Source organism: Bombina bombina, chromosome 2 (assembly GCF_027579735.1).
Source record: "Bombina bombina isolate aBomBom1 chromosome 2, aBomBom1.pri, whole genome shotgun sequence".
NCBI lineage: Eukaryota > Metazoa > Chordata > Amphibia > Anura > Bombinatoridae > Bombina > Bombina bombina.
In genome coordinates, this window is record NC_069500.1 from 537,581,825 (window position 1) to 537,607,036 (window position 25,212).

At 35.7% G+C, this 25,212-nt stretch overlaps 1 protein-coding gene across 1 annotated transcript in view; it reads left to right on the forward strand.

The window, feature by feature from the left end:
• Positions 1–21,382, forward strand: part of DIRAS2 (DIRAS family GTPase 2) — a 74,973-nt gene extending 53,591 nt beyond the window's left edge. The window contains exon 2 of the mRNA XM_053700588.1: positions 20,507–21,382. Within this exon, the coding sequence (XP_053556563.1) occupies positions 20,543–21,142 (600 nt within the window). The 5' untranslated portion in view covers positions 20,507–20,542 and the 3' untranslated portion in view covers positions 21,143–21,382. The remainder of the gene's footprint in view (positions 1–20,506) is intronic.
• Positions 21,383–25,212: the final 3,830 nt, after the last annotated feature.

A 25,212-nucleotide genomic window follows, 5' to 3' on the forward strand; every position in this document is an offset into this window, starting at 1 on the left:
TATAACTTACAAAAAAAGCAAAGAAGATGTAAACATTGGGTATTTCTAAACTCAGGACAAAATTTAGAAACTATTTAGCATAGGTGTTTTTTGGTGGTTGTAGATATGTAACAGATTTTGGGGGTCAAAGTTAAAAAAAGTGTTTTTTTTTTCAATTTTTCCTCATATTTTATCATTTTTTTATAGTAAATTATAAGATATGATGAAAATAATGGTATCTTTTGAAAGTCCATTTAATGGCGAGAAAAACGGTATATAATATGTGTGGGTACAGTAAATGAGTAAGAGGAAAATTACAGCTAAACACAAACACCGCAAAAATGTAAAAATAGCCTTGGTCCCAAACGGACAGAAAATGGAAAAGTGCTGCGGTCATTAAGGGGTTAATTATGTTATTTGCGTTTTATGGGTTAATAACTTCATCTGAAGAGGAACAACCTTTGGTGGTTACTCAGATAATATAATTTAAACTTTTACAAGGGACTGTTTTTATTATTATTATTACATATTTTTTTCTTTTTAGCATATTGTGTCCGCTTTTATTTTTTGTGCCCTTAAACTAAAGGTAAACTTTCCTTTTATTCGATCGGGTATTCAAATTTTTGGCCCCAATCAATAGGAGTTTAATTCATCATTTTTTTCCAGTCTTACTGTAAACCAAGATATCGCCGCTTTAAAAATTCAACCGGCTTTTTAATTTTTTTTATTTATTATTCTTGATGACATTTTAGCTTGGCCAATTGAAAATCAGGCTGTCCAAGGAGGCGAATGACGTCGGATGACGGCTGTCTAACTGCAAGATTTTAAATTGAAGAAAATAAAAACGTGATCAAGAATTAAAAAAAAAAGTGTCGAATTTATAAAGCGCTGATAACTATTTATTAAGGCAATAGCTTTGCTTAAAATAAAATTTAAAGAAATTGATGAATTAAACTCCTATTGATTGTGGCCAAAAAACTAAATACTCTATCGAATAGAAGGTAAGTTTACCTTCACTTTAATTATTTGAGAATATCTAGTTTATTTTCAGTATGGATTCTGATGTATAGTATCACAAGTATTTTAATGCAATTAATGCATTATTTTTCCTCCACATAGACCAGAAAAAGCAAAAGGAGGTTTGCAAAAGAGTAACCTTGCTATGGCTTCAAAACCAATATATAGCATCTTGAACTAGTTGGACTGGTTACTGTAGAACAGAACAGATGCCCCTGATGGATGACAGTGTTCATGTCCTATATTCCAGACTATGTTAACTTTTTTTTATCTAATTAAATCTGTTTCATTTTGCTCTTCTGCTAGAGCCTGAATTGGCAACATCTCTAGTTTTCATTTCAATTATCACTTTCATCAACATATTGGTTTTATAGATATACTGTATATACAGTATATATATATATATATATATATATATATATATATATATACATATATATATATATATATATATATATATATATATATATACACACATACACTGCTCGGAAGTGTATTGCTTTGATGATATATAAGGTATTTGGCAATGAAAGCAGGAAGGCTTAGATATTATATACTGTATATCACAATACAGTCAAATGGAAGCAACAGGATCCAAGACATGAGTTGAATCTTAGCACCACCCTATAGAACAGTATAGCTGAAGTAAGGTGCATTATATGCTTACATAGAACTAAACCTAAGTATGTGCCATCTCTGTATTTGTTAAACTACTGATTATTCTTGCTTTATTTTAGACTGAGATTGTGGCTGTTCTTTCTAACCTCCTCAAACAACTCTCTGGTTTTCCTTCTCTTTTCCGTGGTCAGTGTGACACACAACAGCAGAGTCAGTACTTTTCTCCATTTAAACTGGCTGAATGAGTGATTATAAGTTTGAAAACACCTGTGATACTAATTAAAAGAGAATAGTCTGCTTGAAGTATCACTACAAAACAATTCTTTATTGTAACTTCTAAAGGTATCAATAGTTTTGTCCAGGTTATTTTAGAATGTTTTATAGAATAAGCAAGAATTTGCTACATACATTGGGCTGGATTACAAGTGGTGTGCAAACGTTTGTGCAAGGGTTTTCGCGATCGTTTGCGTGCAGGTTAAATTGTGCTCATGTTACAAGCTACAATTACGGCAAGCAAACCAAAAAGCGTCAGCAGGGTCACGGGAACCCCTGTCACCAATCCGCCTTTGTTGCAATATGTGGAGATGCTGTGTTTTTTACTATGATACTATGTTTTTACTTATTGTAAGGCTGTTGAGTGCTCCTAATGAACTGTGCTTTTGTGAGTTACAAGTTGCGCGCAATCACGATTTACGCTGGAATCCTCTCAGAGTGTTTAACTGTTTTTCAAAATTAAAAAGTGTTACATAACACATCAAAAATACATTACAAAAGTAAAGTTACATAATAACACTGTCTTAATACAAATGATTAAAAAAAATTGCACAAAAAAGTATATATATATATACTGTATATATGTGTGTGTGTGTGTAAATATATCTATACCTGTATATTTTCATATAAATATATAGTTATTGATATATATTTTTCAAGTAGCATGCACCAGGTTTCGCTTGCACGCAACCTTTTAACTTTCAACTTGTAATACGTACGCTAACCCACCGGCATCTAAGCTTACTTTAGTAAAGTTTGCAAGTGAGAGAAAAAAATAAATAGTGCACCACTTGTAATCTGGCCCATAGTATCACTATTTCAGGGCCTTATTCTATGGTATTGAATTAGTTATTGAAAATTAGCTTTATAGGATACTTTCATGGGCCTCGATCCGATATGCAGCGTCGCCCGCAAAAGCCGGTGACGCCAAATTTTGCGCTGGTTTGGTATCACATATACGGCGTAACCTAGAAGTTATGCTCGTATATTTCTGCCTTCGGCCGTAGTTTTTTTGGGCCATAGACAGGTATACCAAACCAGCGCAGTTTGGTATCCAATATACAGCTTAAGGACTTACGTGGCGAAAATGGAGAAATCTTAATCCATTTTCACCTCGCCACAAATTGCAGGCTTAGTAAGCCTTATGCGGTGTATTGGAGCCCCGTAACTCCCTAAACTACCTGCAAAATAAAACCTAACACCTAACGCATGCGCAATGTCTATCTACCTGTCAACCGCGAACTGCTAAATAAAACCTAACACCTAACGCATGCGCAATGTCTACCTGTCAACCGCAATCCCTAATAAAGTTATTAACCCCTAAACCACCGCTCCCGGACCCCGCCGCCAGCTACATTAACTATCCCCTAATGTGAGCCCCTTACACCGCCGCCACCTACATTAACTACCCCCTAATGTGAGCCCCTTACACCGCCGCCACCTACATTACCTACCCCCTAATGTGAGCCCCTTACACTGCTGCCAGCTATATTAAATTATTAACCCCTAATCTAATCCCCCTACCCCGCCGCCAGCTATTTTAAATTATTAACCCCTAATCTAATCCACCTACCCCACCGCCACCTATATTAAAATAATTAACCCCTAAAATAATAAAATATCCCTACCACTAAACCTAAGTCTAACCCTACAAATAGCCCTGAAAAGGGCTTTCTTTCATGTAATTAGCAAGAGTCCATGAGCTAGTGATGTATGGGATATACATTCCTACCAGGAGGGGCAAAGTTTCCCAAACCTCAAAATGCCTATAAATACACCCCTCACCACACCCACAAATCAGTTTTACAAACTTTGCCTCCCATGGAGGTGGTGAAGTAAGTTTGTGTTAGATTCTACGTTGATATGCGCTTTGCAGCAGGCTGGAGCCCGGTTTTCCTCTCAGTGTGCAGTGAATGTCAGAGGGATGTGAAGAGAGTATTGCCTATTTGAATTCAATGATCTCCTTCTACGGGGTCTATTTCATAGGTTCTCTGTTATCGGTCGTAGAGATTCATCTCTTACCTCCCTTTTCAGATCGACGATATACTCTTATATATACCATTACCTCTACTGATTCTCGTTTCAGTACTGGTTTGGCTTTCTACTACATGTAGAAGAGTGTCCGGGGGTAAGTAAGTCTTATTTTGTGACACTCTAAACTATGGTTGGGCACTTTTGTATAAAGTTCTAAATATATGTGTTTAAACATTTATTTGCCTTGATTCAGGATATTCACCGTTCCTTATTTCAGACAGTCAGTTTCAAATTTGGGATAATGCATATGAATAAATAAATTTTTTCTTACCTTAAAATTTGACTTTTTTCCTGTGGGCTGTTAGGCTCGCGGGTGCTGAAAATGCTTCATTTTATTGCGTCATTCTTGGCGCAGACTTTCTTGGCGCAAAAATTTTGTCATTTCCGGCGTCATACGTGTCGCCGGAAGTTGCGTCATTTTTTGACGTTTTTGCGCCAAAAATGTCGGCGTTACCGGATGTGGCGTCATTTTTGGCGCCAAAAGCATTTAGGCGCCAAATAATGTGGGCGTCTTTTTTGGCGCTAAAAAATTTGAGCGTCATTGTTGTCTCCACAATATTTAAGTCTTATTGCTTATTGCTTCTGGTTTGCTAGAGGCTTATTCATTGGCATTTTTTCCCATTCCTGAAACTGTCATTTAAGGAATTTGACCAATTTTGCTTTATATGTTGTTTTTTCTATTACATATTGCAAGATGTCTCAGGTTGACCCTGAATCAGAAGCCACTTCTGGAAAATCACTGCCTGATGCTGGATCTACCAAAGTTAAGTGTATTTGTTGTAAGCTTGTGGTAACTATTTCTCCGGCTGTTGTTTGTGATGAATGTCATGACAAACTTGTTAATGCAGAAAATATTTCCTTTAGTAATGTTCCATTACCTGTTGCTGTTCCATCAACATCTAATATTCAGGGTGTTCCTGTTAACATAAGAGATTTTGTTTCTAAATCTATTAAGAAGGCTATGTCTGTTATTCCTCCTTCCAGTAATCGTAAAAGGTCTTTTAAAGCTTCTCATGTTTCAGATGACTTTTTAAACGAACATCATCATTCTGATTCTGTTTCTGATACTGATTTTTCTGGTTCAGAGGATTCTGTTTCAGAGATTGATACTGATAAATCTTCTTATTTATTTAAAATGGAATTTATTCGTTCTTTACTTAAAGAAGTCTTAATTGCATTAGAAATAGAGGATTCTGGTCCTCTTGTTACTAAATCTAAACATTTGAATACGGTTTTTAAATCTCCTGCAATTATTCCGGGGGTTTTTCCCGTCCCTGATGCTATTTCTGAAGTAATCTCCAGGGAATGGAATAATCTGGGTAATTCATTTACTCCTTCTAAACGGTTTAAACAATTATATCCTGTGCCATCTGACAGATTAGAGTTTTGGGACAAAATCCCTAAAGTTGATGGGGCTATCTCTACTCTTGCTAAATGTACTACTATTCCTACGGCAGATAGTACTTCCTTTAAGGATCCTTTAGATAGGAAAATTGAATCCTTTCTAAGAAAAGCTTACTTATGTTCAGGTAATCTTCTTAGACCTGCTATATCTTTGGCAGATGTTGCTGCAGCTTCAACTTTCTGGTTAGAAGCCTTAGCACAACAAGTAACAGATCATAATACTCATAGCATTGTTAATCTTCTTCAACATGCTAATAATTTTATTTGTGATGCCATCTTTGATATAATTAGGGTTGATGTCAGGTATATGTCTTTAGCTATTTTAGCTAGAAGAGCTTTATGGCTTAAAACTTGGAATGCTGATATGTCTTCTAAGTCAACCTTGCTTTCCCTTTCTTTCCAAGGTAATAAATTGTTTGGTTCACAGTTGGATTCTATTATTTCAACTGTTACTGGGGGGAAAGGAACTTTTTTACCACAGGATAAAAAATCTAAAGGTAAATTTAGGTCTGCTAATCGTTTTCGTTCCTTTCGTCACAAACAGGAACAAAAGCCTGATCCTTCCCCTACAGGAACGGTTTCAGTTTGGAAACCATCTCCAGTCTGGAATAAATCCAAGCCCTTTAGAAAGCCAAAGCCAGCTCCCAAGTCCACTTGAAGCTGCGGCCCTCATTCCAGCACAGCTGGTAGGGGGCAGATTACGTTTTTTCAAAGAAATTTGGATCAATTCGATTCACAATCTTTGGATTCAGAACATTGTTTCACAAGGATACAGAATAGGCTTCAAGATAAGGCCTCCTGCAAGAAGATTTTTTCTTTCCCGTGTCCCAATAAATCCAGTGAAGGCTCAAGCATTTCTGAAATGTGTTTCAGATCTAGAGTTGGCTGGAGTAATTGTGCCAGTTCCAGTTCTGGAACAGGGGCTGGGGTTTTACTCAAATCTCTTCATTGTACCAAAGAAGGAGAATTCCTTCAGACCAGTTCTGGATTTAAAAATATTGAATTGTTATGTAAGGATACCAACATTCAAAATGGTAACTATAAGGACTATTCTGCCTTTTGTTCAGCAAGGGCATTATATGTCCACAATAGATTTACAAGATGCATATCTGCATATTCCGATTCATCCAGATCACTATCAGTTTCTGAGATTCTCTTTCCTAGACAAGCATTACCAGTTTGTGGCTCTGCCGTTTGGCCTAGCAACAGCTCCAAGGATTTTTTCAAAGGTTCTCGGTGCCCTTCTATCTGTAATCAGAGAACAGGGTATTGTGGTATTTCCTTATTTGGACGATATCTTGGTACTTGCTCAGTCTTCACTTTTAGCAGAATCTCATACGAATCAACTTGTATCGTTTCTTCGAGAACATGGTTGGAGGATCAATTTACCAAAGAGTTCGTTGACTCCTCAGACAAGGGTAACCTTTTTAGGTTTCCAGATAGATTCAGTGTCCATGACTCTGTCGCTAATGGACAAAAGACGTCTGAAATTGGTTTCAGCTTGTCGAAACCTTCAGTCTCAATCATTCCCTTCGGTAGCCTTATGCATGGAAATTCTAGGTCTTATGACTGCTGCATCGGACGCGATCCCCTTTGCTCGTTTTCACATGCGACCTCTTCAGCTCTGTATGCTGAACCAGTGGTGCAGGGATTATACAAAGATATCACAATTAATATCTTTAAAACCGATTGTACGACACTCTCTGACGTGGTGGACAGACCACCATCGTTTAGTAACATTAGTAGAGAGATTGTAGTTCCTTCATTGTGTCCTAATCCTAAGAATTCTAAGGAAAGATCGTTGCATTCTTTGGATGTGGTTAGAGCTTTGAAATATTATGTTGAAGCTACTAAAGATTTCCGAAAGACTTCTAGTCTATTTGTTATCTTTTCTGGTTCTAAGAAAGGTCAGAAGGCTTCTACCATTTCTTTGGCATCATGGTTAAAGTCTTTGATTCATCATGCTTATGTTGAGTCGGGTAGAACTCCGCCTCAAAGGATTACAGCTCATTCAACTAGGTCAGTCTCTACTTCCTGGGCATTTAGGAATGAAGCTTCGGTTGATCAGATTTGCAAAGCAGCAACTTGGTCTTCTTTGCATACTTTTACTAAATTCTATCATTTTGATGTGTTTTCTTCCTCAGAAGCAGTCTTTGGTAGAAAAGTACTTCAGGTAGCTGTTTCAGTTTGATTCTTCTGCTTATATTTTCAGTTTTTTTCATTATAAGATTTAAACTTTGTTTTGGGTGTGGATTATTTTTCAGCGGAATTGGCTGTCTTTATTTTATCCCTCCCTCTCTAGTGACTCTTGCGTGGAAGATCCACATCTTGGGTATTCATTATCCCATACGTCACTAGCTCATGGACTCTTGCTAATTACATGAAAGAAAACATAATTTATGTAAGAACTTACCTGATAAATTCATTTCTTTCATATTAGCAAGAGTCCATGAGGCCCGCCCTTTTTGTGGTGGTTATGATTTTTTTGTATAAAGCACAATTATTCCAATTCCTTATTTTTTATGCTTCGCACTTTTTTCTTATCACCCCACTTCTTGACTATTCGTTAAACTGATTTGTGGGTGTGGTGAGGGGTGTATTTATAGGCATTTTGAGGTTTGGGAAACTTTGCCCCTCCTGGTAGGAATGTATATCCCATACGTCACTAGCTCATGGACTCTTGCTAATATGAAAGAAATGAATTTATCAGGTAAGTTCTTACATAAATTATGTTTTTTGCGTGGCATTACCCCAAAGTAAACAGCTCTATTGCCAGCCCTTAAAAGGGCTTTTTGCGGGGCTTTGTCCCAAAGTAATCAGCTCTTTTACCAGCCCTTAAAAGGGCTTTTTGCAGGGCATTGGCACAAAGTAATCAGCTCTTTTGCCTCTAATCTAAATCCCCCTACACCGCCGCCACCTATAATAAATGTATTACCCCCTAATCTAATCCCCCTACACCGCTGCCACCTATATTAAATAGATTAACCCCTAATCTGACCCCCCTACACCGCCGCCATCTATATTAACTATATTAACCCAAATTATATTAGGGTTAATATAGTTAATATAGTTATTATATTATATATATTAACTATATTAACCCTAATTATATTAAGGTTAATATAGTTAATATTGTTATTATATTATATATATTAACTATATTAACCCTATCTAACTCTAACACCCCTAACTTAATTATTATTAAAATAAATCTAAATAAAATTAAAAATATTAACTAAATTATTCCTATTTAAATCTCAATACTTACCTATAAAATAAACCCTAAGATAGCTACAATATAATTAATAATTACATTGTAGCTATTTTAGGGTTTATATTTATTTTACAGGTAACTTGGTATTTATTTTAACTAGGTACAATAGCTATTAAATAGTTAATAACTATTTAATAGCTACCTAGTTAAAATAATTACCAATTTACCTGTAAAATAAATCCTAACCTAAGTTACAAATACACCTACACTATCAATAAATTAAATAAAATACAAATATCTAAACTAAAATACAATTAAATACACTAAACTAAATTACAAAAACAAACAAACAAACAAACACTAAATTACAAAAAATAAAAAAAGATTACAAGATTTTTAAGCTAATTACACCTATTCTAAGCCCCCTAATAAAATAATAAAGCCCCCCAAAATAAAAAAAATTTCCCTACCCTATTCTAAATTACAAAAGTTAACAGCTCTATTACCAGCCCTTAAAAGGGCCTTTTGCGGGGCATGCCCCAAAGTAATCAGCTATTTTGCCTGTAAAAAAAACACAATACCACCCCCCAACATTACAACCCACCACCCACATACCCCTACTCTAAACCCACCCAAACCCCCCTTAAAAAAACCTAATACTAAGCCCCAGAAGATCTCCCTACCTTGAGTCGTCTTCACCCAGCCGGGCCGAACTCTTCCAATCCGGGCGATGTCTTCATCCAAGCGGCAAAGAAGAAGTCTTCCATCCGGGCGATGTCTTCATCCAAGCGGCAAAGAAGAAGTCTTCCATCCCGACGATGTTTTCATCCAAGCGGCAAAGAAGAGGTCCTCCATCGGGGCAAAGTTTTCCTCCAAGCGGGATATTCAATCTTCTTTCTTCCGACCTCCGACACGGAACATCCAGCAGGCCCGACGACTGAACGACGAATGAAGTTTCCTTTAAATGACGTCATCCAAGATGGCGTCCCTCGAATTCCGATTGGCTGATAGGATTCTATCAGCCAATCGGAATTAAGGTAAGAAAATCTGATTGGCTGATTCAATCAGCCAGTCAGATTCAAGTTCAATCCGATTGGCTGATCCAATCAGCCAATCAGATTGAGCTCATATTCTATTGGCTGTTCTGATCAGCCAATAGAATGCGATCTCAATCTGATTGGCTGATTGGATCAGCCAATCGGATTGAACTTGAATCTGATTGGCTGATTGAATCAGCCAATCAGATTTTCTTACCTTAATAGCTGGCGGCGGGGTAGGAGCTCACATTAGGGGGTAGTTAATGTAGGTGGCGGCGGGGTCCGGGAGCGGCGGTTTAGGGTTTAATAACTTTATTAGGTGCGGCGGGGTCCGGGAGCGGCGGTTTAGGGGTTCATAAATTTTTTATTATTAGGAGAGGGAGGGGGGATAGCGGATAGAGGGGTATACATGTCGGGCTATGTTTGGGAGGCGTGTTAGACAGTATGGGAGATTTAATAACTTAGTCAGGTTTCTAAAGTGCCGTAAGTCACTGGTGACTCCAGAAATTTGTACTTACGCAGATTTCTGTACATCGCTGGTTTATCCGACTTACGGCACTTTAGCAATTGCCGGCGGGGTATATTGGATAGCTCGAGTTACGAGCTGAAACTACGGGCGGCGGGGGTTCCCTCGCTTGTGCCGCAAACTACGATCTATATCGGATCGCGCCCATGAACTTTTAATCTGCTTAGGACAACACATGGTGTTCGGTCAACAGTTTGTAATGACCAGAGATCAATTCTCACATGTAGATTATATCCCAATCACAGAGTTAACAAAAAGGTAAAGCCTTTTTAATAGCTAATACTATATTATACACTTGCTTTGCAGATCTACAGAATATTTTGAGCTAAAAAATCTCTTTGAAAAGTCTTTGATACCAATATGGAAAAGCAAACCGTTAAATGAAGTGATTTACATTTCACTTTATTTTACCTCCATTTTAAGATATATAATTATTTTAATATATACCTGCATAAAAGTATATCTGCAGTAGCTCAAGCTGATCAAATCTGTGTCTGTAGTTTCTGTACTTTCTTGATTGCATGAATTTATGGAATATCTTCCACTGTCCAAAATAATTTACAATGTATAATTCTACAAGATTGTTGTTTCAAATGATGATTGCTCCGGTAATCATTATAAATCATGTAACATTGTTAGCTGATAAACGTATACAAAATGTAGGATGACGTTGAGATTTTTGCTTGGGAAATAAGCTTGGATTTGGAAGTTAACTGTTTTGAACTTTACTTTCAAAACATTTATATCATCTCTATTGGATAATGTTGAACATTATCACCTAAATATTAGAAAAGGAATCTTTTCATGGTGCAATTTGTGTGAATACTTGGCTCCACTTATATTTTCGCATACACTGTTTTTTCTTCTAGTTGTATATAAAGTCAATAATCTATATGTGCTTGTCAAGGTGCACATGTACCTGAAAGTCATGATTTCCATTGCAAAGGGAAGTTCCTATGTGACATATGTTGTCTGTCCCAGATATTCCAGGAATCCTCTGTTAAAAAGCATACCTAGATAGGTTTAAGAGCAGCACTACAGGGAGCTAGCTGATCATTGGTGGGTACACATAAATACCTCTTGTCATTGGCTCACCTAGCTGCTTGTAGTGCATTGCTACTCCTTCAACAAATAATACCAAGATAATTAAGCAAATTTGATAATAGAAGCAAATTGGAAAGTGGTTTAAAATCTTATGCTCTGTCTAAATCATGAAAGAAAATGTTTGGGTTTCAGATCCCTTTAATGTACTCGATATAAAAAATGGAGTCTCACATACTTGGGCGGCTAGGCTGAACAGGAGTGTTCTTTGAGCATGTCCTTTCTCACATTATTCCTGTGGTCTTGCTGTTTCATCTCAAGTAATATAAGATGGTGAGTTTATCTTAAATTACACAATGCACTTATTGCACTGATTGAAAAAGATATGTATTGAAACTAGAAGCAAATGTAAGGAAATATATGTTGAAAATAGCACAAAATACATTCTATAGATATAAGCACTACATTTGCTGAGTATTTCAGGCTAAGCCCAACTTTTTTTTGAGTGCTCATGTGAGGGTCTCTGTGATGATTTTACCCTATGCTAGTGAATTATAGGGATTCAGGCCTTCTTTGAGAAGTTGGGTTGGTACAATGCAAACCATTAAATGACAGCATCTTGAATAACAGAATAGTAAAGGGTTTGTATGAAAAGATGATGATCTACAGTAGTGATGACTAACGTCCTAACATAGTGCCACATATTAATTTATGGCTACTAAACACATGAATAATAATATATTTCCCAAAAATGTACAATGCCCCAGGTCTCCTTTATCTGCTGTTCTCTCATTCAGAGGGCTCCTCTGAGTTGTGGCCATAAGCCCCCAAAGCACACATTCTCAGTCCTTGTTTTCCTAGGGGTTACAAAAACTATTGTAGAGGTTTAAAAAGCCCTTTTTTTTAGCAGTAACAAAATTAAACTTTGTGAGTACCTTTTTACATTTCTTACCACACATGCTCATTTGTGTTATTCTTCTTTAACCCCTTAACGACCATAACGTACCCTATTCATCTCTGGTTGTTAAAGGGACACTGAACCCAAATTTTTTCTTTTGTGATTCAGATAAAGCATGCAATTTTAAGCAACTTTCTATACTCCTATTATCAATTTTTCTTTGTTCTCTTGCTATCTTTATTTGAAAAAGAATACATCTAAGCTGTTTTTTTGGTTCAGGCTCTGGACAGCACTTTTTTTATTGGTGGATGAATTTATCTACCAATCAGCAAGAACAACCCAGGTTGTTCACCAAAAATGGGCCGGCATTTAAACTTACATTCTTGCATTTTAAATAAAGATACCAAGAAAATGAAGAAAAATTGATAATATGAGTAAAATAGAAAGTTGCTTAAAATGTCATGCTCTATCTGAATCACAAAAGAAAATATTTGGGTTCAGTGTCCCTTTAAGGGTTTTTCAGCCCGTTACTGCCAACATCAAGACCATGCTATTACAACCTCCCTCCCTCCAGCAGGCCTCCTAGAATAGTGTGGTCTCTCCTCTGGCAAATCTTGGATTTGACATATTCTTGTACGGTTGCGCCAGAGCGATAAGGGGTATATTGCGAGGTTTTGCACTCACCAGGCTTACTGCTCGTATTACGAGTTGAAAGTAAACCTGATCGCATGAGCAAAATCGCAATTTACGCTAGAATAATTACTGCGACTTCAGAGCTCTGGTAACTCACAAAACATAAAAGTTGCACAAAACACATCAGAAATACTTTACAGAGTACAGTTGCACTCATAATAACAACATATAAAAATTATTAAAAGAAATATTGCACGCGAAAGTTATAAAGGCTCAAAGATAAGAGGTCTCGGAACACATTGAGACTTATACATATACATCTCTAAATATATGTATATATATATATATATATATATATATATATATTATTTATGAATAAATAGAACATATTTATGAATAAATAGAACATAACATTGGAATATGAAATATTCATATTTTCATTCCGGGTTTAGCGCAAATGAGAATATGCTTTCAGGTTTGCGTGAGAGTTTTTCCCTAACATTTTTTTCTTCATTGACTTCTATGGAGGAACACTTGAGTGCGATTTTTGTGCTTGTCGGGTTAGCATGAGAGCGAAAACAGTTTACTTTCAACTCATAATACCAGCGCAACCTGACGAACGCAAACATCTTAATTCTAGTGCAATTAACACTTAAATGGGAGTGTTAATTTGCGCTCCACTCGTAATCTAGCCCACAATTGTGCAATTATGCATATAATTTTATACATTATAGAAAATAAATCAATATATTCCACATTATAATATTAGGTCCAATTTGTTGGTATTTACTGTATGTTTCACAGCAAATTATTTTATCCATTTGTTAATGCCTAGACTTTTAGGATTATTTCTCAAAATGTTTGTGAGCTAAAAGGGATTCAGTTATTTTACTCCATTAAACAGAGACCATGAAATCCATATTCCTGACATGATATTTGAACATCAGTGAGATGGATCTAATCAGACGGGGGAAATCACATTTCTTTAGAAATCCCATTACTGTATGAAACAGTAACTGTGAGATCTCAAAAGGTAATTTGGTGATACTATATATCAGCTGTGGTTGTGGGTGTTCTAAATACCATTCAAACAATATTATTATTATTTTTTAATTTTAAATATACTGAAACATTTGATCCAACTTTACATTAAATAAATAAATTATACTGTTGCTATCATAATAACTAAAATTACAATACATGCCACAGGGTGGATTTTTTGTAGACTGGCAAAGAATAAGAAAAGCAAAAAAGGTAACGTATGTAATTCAACTTTTTGTAATACTTTTTTTAATATATGACAATTATAATTAAAATGTGTAATGAGGAAATTAAGTTTCCTATATAAGAGAAAATAAATCTGCTTGGGTCTCAGACTCTTAAATGGTAGGTTGCTTTTTTTTCTCCAGTATATAGTTATAACCCACTTGACTAGTTCTATAAATAGTCATTATTAATATATACTTACTGAGAACACACTATTTATGATAAAACTCCAAGCATGACCCTGTATTAAAAAAGTCTTGGCCCTACATGAAAAAAATACCACAAAGTAATATTGGCAATAAAAAAAACTATCACTTTCTGTTGTCTTTTTATTATCAGCCAAGGACCAGATTAGGAGTGGAGCACAATATTTGTGCTCCACTCAGTAATACCATTGCACATCCCCTCACTTCAACCCTATATAACTGTTTCATGCAGTTTTAAAAAAATAATAATAAAAAATGGTCATCTTTATATTTCATCTTAATGTATTGTCCTCTTTATTTTTGGGGGCAATTGGGGCAACTTTTTTTCCGTTAACCAGAGGTCTGATCTCTGGTTAATGATTTCACTTGTAATGGCTGTTTTTTTTAACGTGCGCCCGTAAACGGCATATTTATCAAGCTCCGTATGGAGCTTGATGCCCCGTGTTTTTGGCGAGCCTGCAGGCTCGCCAGAAACAGCAGTTATGAAGCAGCGGTCACAAAGACCGCTGCTCCATAACCTGTCCACCTGCTCAGAGCAGGTGGACACACATCGCCGGAAATCAACCCCGACCGAGTACGATCGGGTTGATTGACACCCCCCTGCTGGCGGCCCATTGGCCGCGAGTCTGCAGGGGGCGGCATTGCACCAGCAGCTCTTGTGAGCTGCTGGTGCAATGCTGAATATGGCGAGCGTATTGCTCGCCGTATTCAGCGAGGTCTGGCGGACCTGATCTGCACTGTCGGATCAGGTCCGCCAGACCTTGATAAATAGGGGCCAAAGCCTCAATAGTAACAATAGTTTCTAATTTTAAAAGGAATATCCATCTACTTGATGTTATTTTTTTCTACTGCTGTTTTAATAGCTATCACTACTGTAAACTAGACCTTAATTTTTTTTTAATCAAATTAATAGTAGTTAAAAGTTACTTGTAATTTTAAGGATATCAGAATTGGGTTACAAAGGTGATGCATGTTATAAATAACAAAAGTACAGAATAGTGTGTCTGAGTGTGAGTATGTATGTGTGTGTGTTAAAAAAAAATCACCTCAACACATTGAGGTTTATTGCACAATAGTTTACCACTCACAAATGGTGATATTAAAGTTTAAAAAGTGTAATGCACTAATTTCTGATTCGGCCAGAGGCTTCATATGCTTGTGCAATGTTGCCCACTGCTCACTGGTGGCCAATCAGCCTCTAGCAGGGGCTGTCAATCATCCCAATCGTATCGGATCTCAATGCTTTCAGTCCACCACCTAAAAGGTAGCAGAGAAGTTAAGGAGGTGCGGTCTTACGACCGTTGCTTCTTCACTTCTGTTTCAGGCGAGCCTATAACGATGGACGTAGAATGCAGCATACGCTGCTTAATAAATCTACCTCATAGACTCTGATAATTATTTTTAGCACTAAAGTTGCCTTTTGTTATAGTTTACTAGATTGAAAATGCTTAAAAAGGTAAAAGGACAAGAGAAGGCATTTAAGTTGACAATGAACTTGAAATATTCTATGATACATAAAAGACCATAACACAAACATGCTAAAATATGTGTGATAATGAAAAAGAGTTTTAATTAAAAATATTTAAATTTATAATAAAAAATAGCAGCAAGCACCGTTCCTATGCAAGCAAAGAAGCCATTTTGAAGCTTTATATTTCTGGTCAGACTGCTACATTTTTTTATCATATAACGTTTAGAATATACTAACCAATGAGTTCTATTCAAGGGATAGAAAGGTCAAAATCCAAATATGTGTGGGTACAATTACATTTTAAATGTTTGCACTATAATTCCATTAGCAAAAATGTTTCTAGTAAAAGCTATCACTGTTTTTAAGAGGCATACACACATAGCGCCAGATTACAAATTTATTGCTTACAGTTGCGCGCCAGCGATATCAGGTTTATCGCGGCTGTTTGCACGCATCAGAAGTAGCGCATATATTACAAGTTGAAAGTATACACGTTGGCTCGAGCACAATTAAATTTAACGCACGTCAGGATAGCGTGACCTCAGAGCTCTGGTGAACTGTTACACTTAAAAAAATGGGCACACAATATATTAAAATTACATTAAAAAGTACAGTTATACTCATAACTCTATCTACAAAAAATTATTGGGTGGGGGGAAATTGCATTATAAAGTTATTTGGGCTCATAGATATGAGGTCTCAGTTGTTAGAGAACATAAAAAGGCTGCGATCGGGAGCGATAAATAGCACTCCAATCGTAATCTAGCCCATATTTATTTATTTTATTTATTTATAAAATTATTATTTATTTATTTATAAAATATTTTACCAGGAAGGATACATTGAGATTTCTCTCGTTTTCATGTATGTCCTGGGTCCACAAAACATTGCATTGATACAATAGGGTACAATAAAATACAAAAACAATAATAATACACAATATATGCAGAATTTAACATAGAACAGGTAATAAATATAAAATCAACCATGACAGGTGCATTCTGTTTTGAGATATGCAGAGAGGGATCTCTTAAAGGATTTTAGATTTGGGGAAGGTTTTAAAGTGAGCGGGAGGTCGTTCCATAATTGTGGTGCTCTGTAGGAAAAGGAGGATCAAGCTGTTTTCTTTTTGTATGGAGGCAGACTAAATAATGTACTGCTACTGGATTAGAGGTTATGGGAGGTAGGAACAGCCGGGAGAGCATTCTGCTCAGGTAGGGTGGGAGCTTCCTAGAAAAGCTCTTAAACACAAGGCAGGAAAGATGGAGGGTGCGTCTGGATTCCAGTGACAGCCAGTTTAGTTCTTTTAGCATGTCACAATGGTGGGTCCTGTAGTTACATTGTAGCACAAAGCAGCAGAACGAGTTATACAGTGTATTAAGTTTATTAAGGTGAGTTTGTGGTACAGGTGCATATACTACATCTCCATAATCCATGATTGGCATCAACATTTGCAGTACAATCTTTTCCTTTACTGTAGGGCTGAGGCAGGATTTGTTTCTGTACATGGCACCTTTTGGATAGAGTTTAGATGCAAGTTTTTATATGTGGAGGCCAAAAGATAGATTGGGGTCTAACAACATACCCAAGTATTTGAAAGAGTGGACTGTGGTCAGTGTGCCATTTGATTTTGTTTTAATGCGTAGATGGGACTTTTGTAGTTTGCGTTATTTAGGTACCGTTCCAAAGATCATTGTGACAGTTTTGTCAGTGTTTAGGAAGAGTTTGTTTTTTGAGATCCACTTTTCTACCTCTGTGAACTGGTCTTTGAGCACTGCCTCAAGCTGCGGCAGATCGGGTTTGTTTGCATAGATTACCATGTCGTCTGCGTACATGTGTACAGTTGAGGATTTGCAGACATTTGGCAGATCATTTATAAATAATGTGAATAGTAGGGGGCCGAGAATGGAACCTTGGGGAACACCACACGTGACTGGGAGAGGGAGGGAGTTACTGTCAGAAATGGAGACATACTGTGATCGATCCAATACATATGATCAAAACCAGGTTAGCGGACGATCACCAATACCTGAGTTTTTTAGTTTGAGCAGTAGTATGTCGTGGTCTACTGTGTCAAAGGCCTTTGCAAAATCAAGAAAAATAGCTCCAGTTAGGTCTCCTTGTTTCATGCCAGTTTTGATGTCGTTGCAAACTTTTAGGAGGGCAGTTGTAGTGGAGTGATTCGGACGAAAACCCGATTGAACAGGGGTCATATAGTTAGATTGTTGGTAATACTCACATAGTTGCATATGGACGCATTTTTCTAAGATTTTTGACAATACTGGGAGCAATGATATTGGGCAATAGTTAGTAACCATGGTTAACTCACCACTTTAATGGATAGGCACTACTCTTGCAGTCTTCCAAAGTTTGGGTATGTATCCAGACACCAAGGATTCGTTAATTAGGATTGTGACAGGTTTAGCCATTGCTGACACGCTGAGCTTCAACAGCATTGCTGGGATTTGATCAGGTCCAGACTGGTTTTTCATTTTTAGATTATTAAGGTGTTTCTTAACGACATTGATGGGTACAGGTTTAAAATTGAACTTATCTATATTTGGTCTTTGTAGATTTAGTGGGGCCTGATCCACATTTGTAGTTTCAGGATGCGTGTCATTTATTAGTTTGTCAATCAGGGTGGTGGAGCATCCGACAAAATAATTGTTAAAGGCATTTGCTACTTCTAAGGGAAGTTGCAGGGTTTGGTTAACCACTTTGACAGTGGAGGGTTGGGAGTGTATTGGGAGAGTATGTAAGTTATTTATGACTTTCCAAAACTTTCTAGGGTTTGATATGTTATTTTTCAGGTTTTCACCGAAATATTGGGCCTTGGCCAATTTTGTTTGTTTAGTGCATATATTTCGCCATTTTCTATATACACAGTGATCATTCATAGAGCCAGTATGCTTGAACTTTGACCACAATGAATCCCGAAATTGGTACATTTGAATGAAGTCAGCTGTGATCCAATTCATATGCGCTCCTTTTACTCTCACCTTACGCAGCGGGGCATGCAAATTCCAAACTTGTAGGAGTTCGAACTGAAGGAATTCAACCGCAGAGTCTAAATCTGGAATTAGGTTTAATCTGTGCCAGGGGAGGTTCTTGATGTAATTTAGAAATGATTGAAGATTAAATTTTTTGAAGGACTTGGTGATTATAACCTTGGGAGAGGATTTAGTAGCCCTTATTTTGCGCACGCAGTTAGGGAAACTGTTAGGGAGAACACCTGCCTCCTGGATTCGGTCAGGGGAAGTGGAGAGAATCCAATCGAGGAGGGTGTGGTTATGGCTTTTAATGTTTATGCGAGTTGGGGAGGAGATTAATTGTATTAGCTGCAAAGTCTTAAATGCTGAGCAATAACTATTGTTTATAGGATTCAACCAATTAATATTAAAATCTCCAAAGATCAAAATTTCACTTTTTGGGGTTTGAGCTATGGTTTCACTAAGGAGATGGGCTATGTCAGAAAGGGAATGCACAGGGGAGCTAGGTGGATGGTAGATTCCTGCAACAATGATTGATTTACTGCACAGGATCTCAATTGTGCTGTAAGTGAACCATGAACTAGCATTCAAATCCCACACCTTCTCAGGGAGTCAGCAGTGGCGTGTATGTCTTCATTGATGCAATACACAATATACAGGCATGCGCCCCAATTTATCAAAGTCTGGCGGACCTGATCCGACAGTGCGGATCAGGTCCGCCAGACCTCGCTGAATATGGGGAGCAATAAGCTTGCCATATTCAGCATTGCTGTGAGTTGCTGGTACAACGCCGCCCCCTGCAGACTCGCGGCCAATGGGCCGCCAGCATTGGGGTGTCAGTCAACCCGATCGTACTCGATCGGGTTGATTTCCGGCGATGTGACCGCTGCTTCATAACTGCTGTTTCTGGTGAGCCTGCAGGCTCGCCAGAAACACGGGGCTTCATAGATAGGCCCCATGGTGTTTGAATCCTGATTATCTAGTCACATGTAGCATATGTGTATATGCTGCTGAATTAGTTATAACTGTTACTAAATGCATTTTTGCTAACGCAAATTTATTGTAAAGATTCTTCTGTTTAAAATTGAGATTCATTCATGCACATTTTAATTTTGACTTTTCTATCCCTTTAAGTAAAAGCTATGTAGTAAATGTTTTCTCTGGTATCCTTTCTTGAAAAGCATACCTAGATAGGCTCAGCAGCGACAATGCACTACAGGGAGCTAACTGGTGAATAGTGATAGCACATAAACGTTTTGTCACGGGCTCACCAAATGTGTTAATTTAGGTCCCAGTAGTGCATTGCTGCTCTGGAGCGGATATCAACTTTGTGTTTAAAGCGACATGAAATTCTAAATTTTTCTTACAGGATTCCAATAGATCATACAATTTTGAACAACTTTCCAATTTAATAGTGTAATCTAACTTGCTTCATTCTCTTGGTATCCTTTGTTGAAGGAGCAGTTATTTACCACTGGGAGATAGCTGAAAGTCAATGACAAGAGCCGTATATGTTCAACCACCAATCAGCAGCTTCTGTGCCTACCTAAGTATACTTCTCATCAAAGGATACAAAGAGAACAAAACAAATGAGATAATATAAATAAATTGAAAAGTTGTTTAAAATCACATGCTCAATTTGAATCATGAAAGAAAAATAAATTGGGTTCCATATTTCTTTAATCCCTTTTACGTGTATAGAGCATTTTATTATTGCGCTAGTGTTTAACTAATACATTAAAACATTTTCTTTTTGCACTTTTATGTAGTTTTAAATATATGAAAGCTGTAGGTTGAAAGAAGCAATTTAAACTTGCAAAATGCCTAAATGTATGGTGAGAATGTGATATATATTTGTAAGGTGTCACTTGATAATAATTATGTATATGTCTTTCATAGGTGTTTCCAAGATACACATCTGATACACTGACAAAAATGCCTGAGCAAAGTAATGATTACAGAGTCGTCGTATTTGGAGCCGGAGGAGTTGGTAAAAGTTCCTTGGTATTGAGGTTTGTTAAAGGAACTTTTAGAGAAAGTTACATTCCCACTATTGAAGATACCTACAGACAAGTGATCAGCTGTGACAAAAGTATATGTACTTTGCAAATAACCGACACAACAGGAAGTCATCAATTTCCAGCCATGCAGCGTCTGTCTATATCTAAAGGACATGCCTTTATTTTGGTTTATTCTGTCACCAGCAGGCAATCCTTGGAAGAACTGAAGCCGATCTATGAACAGATTTGTCAGATTAAAGGAGATGTAGAAAGTATTCCCATAATGCTTGTTGGGAATAAAAGTGATGAAAACCAAAACAGAGAACTGGAGAGCAGTGAAGGAGAAGCAATGGCCAAAAAATGGAAATGTGCCTTTATGGAGACATCTGCCAAGATGAACCATAATGTTAAAGAGCTGTTTCAAGAGCTGCTTAACCTCGAAAAACGCAGGACTGTGAGTTTACAGATCGATGGCAAAAAGAGCAAGCAGCAGAAGAGGAAAGAGAAGCTTAAAGGGAAATGTGTGGTCATGTAAAGGTTCAGCAGTGTAGAGGAATAATGGAGAACCGTAGCACTTGGTATAAAGAAAGAATAACCTAAACATAAAAATATGGCACGTATAACACTTTGCTTGCACTCATTTTAAACTAAGTATTACATTTTAAATTAAAATGTAAATATAAAAGATTTATTTAGGGAATTTACCAAAAAGTGAATTGCCAACTTTTGGTTACTATCAGACCATTATGGAATAGTCACATTTTTAATAGCTTGTTCATTGGATGAAGTGATCAAAGTTTTATATATATATATATATATATATATATATATATATATATATATATATATATATATATATATAATTTTGTTATCATATCAATTCCCATTTCCATCCCATTTATGTTTTTCTTACATATGCTTTCAGGTGGAAAATTATGAAAGACGTATCCTATCATGCATTTTCCCAAAAAAGTATTAAAGCATTATAAACAATATTAATAGAACATAGTAAACTTGGAAGTGAATTCTGAGCTAAAAAAGTGTATGTTACAAACTCTTTTCCAATTTGCCACAGACTCTCAATTGAACAGGAGCAGGAACACGTATGTCCAGATTCTGTTGAGACATAGTATATGTTGTAGGTTTACATAACTATTTAACTGCTCAGACAGCTATTTAAATCTTTCTTATGAGACTGTCATTCTAACAATATAACTTTACTTACTAACATATTTCACCTTAGAAAGCTGTAAATTGCCATATCTGATTTTAAAAAAGTATGTTCAGTATGGTTCAAGACATATCTTCATTGGCACTTTTAAAAACTCAATTGAAAGTTTGATGCACATAATTTATGTACTAAAGAAATAATAAATTAACTACAAGTTTATATCCAATATAATTGTACTGTATAAACCGTTGCAAAATTGACATAAAACACTGTAAATTCCTTTTAGTAATGAAGTGCTATTAATACAGTATTTTCCATTTGTTTTTTATAACAGTACAAAAATATATTCATCTAGAATATAATGAAAATCAAACATTCAAAAAAAGAAGTAAAAAAAAGCACATATTTTTTGTACATAATGTAAATTCTACAATTTGCACCTTAATAAAAATCTTTCACGGCTGAAAATAATAAGAAACATATTTTTAGCTATGTAAGTTATATTTAACTAACTTAAGATGCATGTGAAACTAGCTTTTAATATAGATCAATATGTAATCAGCAAAAATAAATTCTTATGGAATTCTAGAGGTTTTTTTAACCTAAGTATAAAGTAAATCCTTGCTTGCTGTAGAATGTAAAGTATAATTTACTACATTTATTATAGTAATATTTAAGGCAATATATTTTTTTCTTTTCAGTAGCTGCAATTTTAACAAGGCAATTTACATATATCCTTTTGAGATGATAAATACAGTCTATTTATTTTATTTCAAAAAGAAGAGTTATGTGTCCTGTTTTGTTCATTTAATATAATTAAGTTGTAATCTGTAACAGTTCAAGCATAAATCAGTGTGAAATTATAAAGTAAGCAATGCTGAACTCTGATTTTGTCACAATATAGCAGTCGTTCTAGAGCTAAAATGTAATATCTAGGAGAATAGCAAACAGTTATTTTCTCAATTAGTCTCTGACCTGTTTGTATCATGATGTTTGCTTCCTAAGGGGTTATACAATTATAGTTAAATACTACAGAAATCATTATATGGATAACAATGTCTGAAGTGAGATAAATGCTTGTGGTTTCAAACTGATACGCTATTATAGCCAGTAAATGTGGCATTTCACACAATAAATACATGTTTAGTTAGTATTTGATATCGGCAACAGTTTTTCTCTGCAATTATCTATTGTCATTTCATTTGTTTCTAGTAGTTGATTGTTTTAGTATTTCATATAAAATCAAACCAGCAAAATTATCTCCGGAGTGATTTTAAATGGACTTGGTAGCCAGCATTTTACATTATTTTATTTTAAAGAAAACATTTCAAAATATATTAGATTTTTTTTAACTTATGTTCCTGTCCTCAATCAGGCAAGAGGTTTTTTTGTCACATTTGCAGAGACATGTCTCTGTCCACCAGTTAAGCAAATGTAGTTGTCCCTTACAAGCTTGTTGGGAGTACAAAACCAATACTATTCTATTAGTTTTAACTTAAATACCTTTTACTCAAAAGTTTGTAAGGCAAAAAAATATTTTTGGCATGTGTAAATGCTGCATGATAGAATTTTATTTCAAGTACATTACCCCTTTAAAGGGACGGTTTACTCAAAAAAATGTCTCCACATTAATTTGTTCCCAATGATTCACTTTACCTGCTGGAGTGTATTAAATAGTTTACAAGTATTTTCATTACCGTTATATTGGCAAATGTAATAGATTATTTAGCCTGTGGTATCCCCACCCATCCTAAAAGTTTTTGGCCTCGAGACCAAGCTGTGTTAACACAGTCAGTAGAATACATTACACTCCCAGTGGGTTATAGAAGAGATAAGGTAATAAAAATGTTAATTTTCCATTGTTCTCTCCAAGTATTGGTGATTGGTTTATGGACAGATATAAGATAAAGAAGCAGGTATATGTACACAATGTGATAAAGTAATGAGATCTGATTGTACCTGCAAGCTCAATCCATTTTATTCGGTTGTGGCTTTAAAACACAAAATTAGCTAAATTATATACACAAATATTCCTTAAAAAAGCAAATTTCATACATTTTATACTCTGCAGCTGGTAAAAAAAAGTAATTGGAAACACATTAAGGGAAAAACTATTTTGCAGCATACTGTCCCTTTAATGAATTTTATGCTGAATGTTAAAACGGTGTGTTTAATCCCAAACTCTTTCACCCTTTGTTACACTAATTATATTTTGAAAGGTGGCACATGTATTATAAGGAAACATTAGTAAAATGGCTTTAAAATGTAGAATTGAATGCGTTGTGGTCATTTGTATGTCTTACAACTTTATTTGTTAAATTCAGTGGAGACAGTTTGGTAGATTTGTTCTAAAAATAACTGCTAATGAGAGAGGTTAATGTCCTATTGTTATCTTTGTAGCTTACTTAGGAGTTTCTCAATAATTCTAGACCACAAGTTAAGAATAGTGAAGTACAAAAAAGAAGAAAAGGAATCAGCAAAGGTTAAGAATTAAAATTGTCAATATTTAAATTAATTGTCCAACATACACTATTATAAAATACAATATCTAATCAGAATAAAACCCTTGCTACATATACTAAAACAAAAATTTTAATTCAATTTAGAATTCATAATTCAGATTTTATTTTTTATTAATTTTATATGTAGAGAAACCCATTTAATTAGCTACAATTTAAATGACTAACTTTTGCTATTTAATTTAGGGCTCATAGTATCTGTGAATAAGTTAAACAAGCCGTTGAATTCTATGTTTTTTTGCAGGTGTGAATGGAATGCAAAAGGCAGAGAGAAAAATATAAATTTTGACCTTGCCATTTTAAGGCTTAACAGTTAGGCTTGTAATTATATTTTCATTGATTTTTAAATGAAATGCATTTATTGAAAATGCAGATAATTCCATTGTTAGCTATTCCATTAGCCTTCAAGGTTATATTCTATTTTAATATGTGTGGCGTAGGCACCACGCATTTAAACTCACCACCTGATGTGAGGATATCTTAATAAAAGCTTTGTAAAATGCCTGTTAATTTCTATGGGTGTTAGTTCCAATGATTCACTGAGTTTACACCCATTTTTCATTGTGTTTTGTCTTGTCACCCATTAAATAAGGTTTGGTGGACATACTCAAGTTGATGCCTAGATCATTAGATTGACATCTAAAACATTGAGATTTTGTAACAAAATGTTCATTCTAATGATGATTTAAAGGAGCCAACACATTTTTTAGTTCTTGACTTTTCATATTAATTACCATCAAATTCATGGTTTATTATGAGGCACAATTACATCACAAGAATGGAGCACTCTAATTGTAATGAAAAATTTACAGATTCACTCACTAGCTGCTAAACATTTTGTAACTATGTCTAACTTACACGGCACATGAAAATGTACTGAATCAGGAACACCGCACAGAAACGGGGCCTTTTATT